This window comes from Oncorhynchus nerka, linkage group LG9a (assembly GCF_034236695.1).
Source record: "Oncorhynchus nerka isolate Pitt River linkage group LG9a, Oner_Uvic_2.0, whole genome shotgun sequence".
In the NCBI taxonomy this organism is placed as follows: domain Eukaryota; kingdom Metazoa; phylum Chordata; class Actinopteri; order Salmoniformes; family Salmonidae; genus Oncorhynchus; species Oncorhynchus nerka.
In genome coordinates this window covers 11,199,024-11,204,023 of record NC_088404.1, presented here as the reverse complement: position 1 = coordinate 11,204,023, position 5,000 = coordinate 11,199,024, and the positions used below count along the sequence as shown (strand labels likewise).

The following is a 5,000-nucleotide window of genomic DNA, read 5'->3' as shown; positions in this document are numbered from 1 at the left end:
TGACAATGATCCTACAGTCCTTACATGTCTGGGAACAGGGACTGGCTGTCCACCCCTTCCTCTCCACCTAACAAACTTCTTCTGGCATGACTCTTCTGACCTTTAACTGGTGTGATTATGAGGTGTGGAGTGTTTGTGGAGTGAGAGGGGGTGTGATGTGTGTGTGTGTGTGTGTCTTTCTCATTAACACAGTCCTAGTGAATTTCCACCCAGCAGAGCCCAGAGCCCAGCCTGACAGTACCACTGTAATAGTCTGAGAAAAACACTATAGATGGACATGAAAGTCCAGGGTGGACGGCGTGTCTTGACCCTGACATCGTCCAGGGTGGGCGATGTGTCTTGGCCCTGACATCGTCCAGGGTGGCGATGTGTCTTGGCCCTGACATCGTCCAGGGTGGACGGCGTGTCTTGACCCTGACATCGTCCAGGTTGGACGGCGTGTCTTGGCCCTGACATCGTCCAGGGTGGGCGATGTGTCTTGGCCCTGACATCGTCCAGGGTGGGCGATGTGTCTTGGCCCTGACATCGTCCAGGGTGGACGGCGTGTCTTGACCCTGACATCGTCCAGGTTGGACGGCGTGTCTTGGCCCTGACATCGTCCAGGGTGGGCGATGTGTCTTGGCCCTGACATCGTCCAGGCTGGACGGCGTGTCTTGACCCTGACATCGTCCAGGCTGGACGGCGTGTCTTGACCCTGACCCTGGTACCTATGCTGTAAGAGTTTCCATAGAGATGGCTGACCAACGGCCATTTTGTGAAAGCCATGCATCAGACTGTAGAGCACCTGACAAGCTGGGTTGACAGGAAGTGGCATAATACTGAGGTGTAGATGCATGTTTAGACTCTCAGGCTGAGTCACTCAGCAGAACGATTCAAACGGGTCTCTCTCAATAATATGTGGTCGACAATCTAAGGTCTGCTATTGTGAAAAACCCATTATTCCCCTGTTCTAGTAAGTGTTATGTGACTGATGCACGGAGGGTTATGTGTATTCATCATAGAGGGTTATGTGTATTCATCATAGAGGGTCATGTGTATTCATCACAGAGAGTCATTTGCATGCCATCATAAGGCTCTCATAATAACTCATTTACAATGTACTAATTCATAATAACTTTGTAACATTTTGGCAAAATAATGTGCTGCTCCATCCTGTCTGGCCTGTCCAGATTATGCACTGGACTCGCACCCTCCCCTTATTCCTATTCCATTGTCTTTCTTTCTTTCTTTCTTTCTTTCTTTCTCTCTCTCTCTCTCTCTCTCTCTCTCTGTCTCTCTCTCTCTCTCTCTCTCTCTCTCTCTCTGTCTCTCTCTCTCTCCCTCCCTCTCACTCTTCTCTCTCTCTCTCTTCTCTCTCTCTCTCTGTCTCTCTCTCCCTCTCTCTCTGTCTCTCTCTCCCTCTCTCTCTCTCTCTCTCTGTCTCTCTCTGTCTCTCTCTCTTCCTCTCTCTCTCTGTCTCTCTTTCTCTCTCTCTCTCTCTTCCTCTCTTCCTCTCTCTCTCTGTCTCTCTTTCTCTCTCTCTCTCTTCCCCTCTCTCTCTCTCTCTCTCTGTCTCTCTCTCTTCCTCTCTCTCTCTCTCTCTCTTTCTCTCTCTTTCTCGCTCTGTCTCTCAAAGATTAATTAAAAACATTCCAGCCCCCTATTCCTCTTTCTTTCTTTCCCTTTCTCTCTCTCTCTCTCAAAAATTAATTAAAAACATTCCAACCCAAAAGCTCACTTGTCACTTACCAATAGACACCAACTTGATGTGTTCCCTGTCCAAAAATTCCAGAGCGACGGACACATTTTCCAATTTCATCTGTCGGAAGTTGGGTCTGGTGTGGTGTTTTTTGTACATCTTTTTCTGGCTCAGAACCTCCAGGAGCCCAATAAGCTTTAACCCGTCGCCAAAATCCTTCTGGAGGTCTGTCACGGTCTTATTGACACACTTGAGATGCTCGTTGCACCATCTTGTAAAGGTGTTTTGTTGGATTTTCTTCCATGGTGCATCCTCCGCAAGATCTTTCTCCGTAGCCGGCATCTCGTCTTCCTCGTCCCCCTCGAAGTTGTCAGTGCCCTGGTAGTGCTGCGGTGGCTGGCTGTCGTCGTAGTAATGTGTGTTATTGCTCGTCATGTTGGCGGTTTTCCGTGTGTCCCTTTTTATACAGCAAGTCAGACCGATGTGTGAAGTTATCTGCAAAAAAAGTTTAGCGTGTCGATGTCAAGCTCGAGCGCACTTGCTGTGGTAAAAGTTCAAAACTTGGGAGAAGAGAGTTTAAAAATAAAAAAAAGTGTCCCGGAGACTTTTCGGATGTCCTTGTGAAGAAGCCTCTTCTTGTCAGGACAATGATGAATTGATCCGATTTAGTCCTTGTTACTGCAACGCAGCCTGTCGCGGGTTTTTAATTGGCAGTGGCTTGACAAATGTAGTCGCTGCCTCTTAATAGATATGCTCAGAGAAGAATGTCGCTTTTTGAAAAATGGTCCTTCAGTCCAGTTCGCTCTGTAGCACTTGAGGAGTAGAGTAGCAATGTAGTTCACTGGAGTCTGTTGGTTAAACTTGAATGGTGTGAGGTGGGCAAGAGTGGGGTATATAAAGAGACCCTGGGGGTCACGTCACACCCGTCGTAGACCCCATAGTCATAACTACAATCATAGGCTATTTTCTAATCCATATGGATAACGGGGTGAGTCAGGATTGGCCGTAAAGGATGATCGGGCAGTGATTGGTGGACCCCCACCCAGCGCAACAGTTGTGACAGCGCGTTGTATTTTTAGTCACTCCACTTTGGGTGGTGGGATGCCGGGACTTCTTGGTTGTTGTAAAGTAGCCTAGTGTGTTATGATCAGGGCTCGAGCTCCTGAATTGTTAAACAATTTAGACAAGAAAAGATAATGACGCATCCTAAAATCAAGTGGGTTTTAATATGTGGCTCATGTCGTTGTGGATTAGGCGATACTATATTCATGTTGTTATTTCGCCTATTGGTCTTTTACCACTTTGTTAAATCCTTTAAACATTATTTATTATTGATGAATGTCCCACACAGAAGCCTTGTTTACACCGTGAGCTGACATCAACAAATCAGTAGCCTATCTGATCGAGGTTTGTGGTGTCATGTCCACACATAATATTTAAAATAGTATCCATTCAATGTTTCCGCATAGTGACTAAATTAGCTGGTGCCTCCTTGTATGCAAATTATTTCACAGATATTCTTTAAAAATAATGTGAAAGTTCACTACCGGTCCAAAGTTTTAGAACATCTACTTATTCAAGGGTTTTTCTTTACTTTTACTATTTTCTATATTGAAGAATAACAGTGAAGACATCAAAACTATGAAATAACACATATGGAATCATGTAGTAACCAAAAAAGTGTTAAACAAATTTAAATATATTTTACATTTGAGATTCTTCAAATAGCCACCCTTTGCCTTGATGACAGCTTTGCACACTCTTGGCATTATCTCAACCAGCTTCATGAGGTAGTCACCTGAAATGTCTTTTAATTAACAGGTGTTTATTTGTGGAATTTCTTTCCTTTATAATGAGTTTTAGCCAATCAGTTGTGTTGTGACAAGGTAGGAGTGGTATGCAGAAGATAACACTATCTGGTAAAAGACAAAGTCCATATTATGGCAAGAACAGCTCAAATAAGCAAAGAGAAATGACAGTCCATCATTACTTTAAAACATGAAGATCAGTCAATATGGAAAATGTCAAGAACTTTGAACATTCCTTCAACTGCAGTCGCAAAAACCATCAAGCGCTATGATGAAACTGGCTCTCATGAGGACCGCCACAGGAATGGAAGACCCAGAGTTACCTCTGCTGCAGAGGATAAGTTCATTAGAGTTACCAGCCTCAGAAATTGCAAATAAATGCTTCACAGAGTACAAGTAACAGACACATTTCACCATCAACTACTCAGAAGAGACTGTGAATCAGGCCTTCATGGTCAAATTGCTGCAAAGAAACCACTATTAAAGGTCACAAATAATAAGAAGTGTCTTGCTAGGGCCAAGAAACACGAGCAATGGACATTACACTGGTGGAAATTTGGCCTGGAGTCCAAATCTGATATATTTGGTTCCAACCGCTGTGTCTTTTTGAGACGCGGTGTGGGTAAACGGATGACCTCTGTATGTGTATTTCCCACCGTAAAGCATGGAGGAGGAGGTGTTATGGTGTGGGTAAACGGATGACCTCTGTATGTGTATTTCCCACCGTGAAGCATGGAGGAGGAGGTGTTATGGTGTGGGTAAACGGATGACCTCTGTATGTGTATTTCCCACCGTAAAGCATGGAGGAGGAGGTGTTATGTTGTGGGTAAACGGATGAGCTCTGTATGTGTATTTCCCACCGTAAAGCATGGAGGAGGAGGTGTTATGGTGTGGGTAAACGGATGACCTCTGTATGTGTATTTCCCACCGTAAAGCATGGAGGAGGAGGTGTTATGGTGTGGGTAAACGGATGAGCTCTGTATGTGTATTTCCCACCGTAAAGCATGGAGGAGGAGGTGTTATGGTGTGGGTAAACGGATGACCTCTGTATGTGTATTTCCCACCGTAAAGCATGGAGGAGGAGGTGTTATGGTGTGGGTAAACGGATGAGCTCTGTATGTGTATTTCCCACCGTAAAGCATGGAGGAGGAGGTGTTATGGTGTGGGTAAACGGATGACCTCTGTATGTGTATTTCCCACCGTAAAGCATGGAGGAGGAGGTGTTATGGTGTGGGTAAACGGATGAGCTCTGTATGTGTATTTCCCACCGTAAAGCATGGAGGAGGAGGTGTTATGGTGTGGGTAAACGGATGAGCTCTGTATTTCCCACCGTAGAAAGCATGGAGGAGGAGGTGTTATGGTGTGGGTGACCTCTGTATGTGTATTTCCCACCGTAAAGCATGGAGGAGGAGGTGTTATGGTGTGGGTAAACGGATGAGCTCTGTATGTGTATTTCCCACCGTAAAGCATGGAGGAGGAGGTGTTATGGTGTGGGTAAACGGATGAGCTCTGTA

General features: G+C 45.3%; 1 protein-coding gene across 2 annotated transcripts in view; it reads right to left on the bottom strand.

The window, feature by feature from the left end:
- LOC115119787 (filamin-C-like) overlaps positions 1–2,582 on the bottom strand; it is a 46,065-nt gene extending 43,483 nt beyond the window's left edge. For both annotated transcript variants that reach the window (XM_065022305.1, XM_065022306.1), the window contains exon 1: positions 1,729–2,582. In XM_065022305.1, the coding sequence (XP_064878377.1) occupies positions 1,729–2,113 (385 nt within the window). In that variant the 5' untranslated portion in view covers positions 2,114–2,582. The remainder of the gene's footprint in view (positions 1–1,728) is intronic.
- Between the last annotated feature and the right edge of the window lie 2,418 nt (positions 2,583–5,000).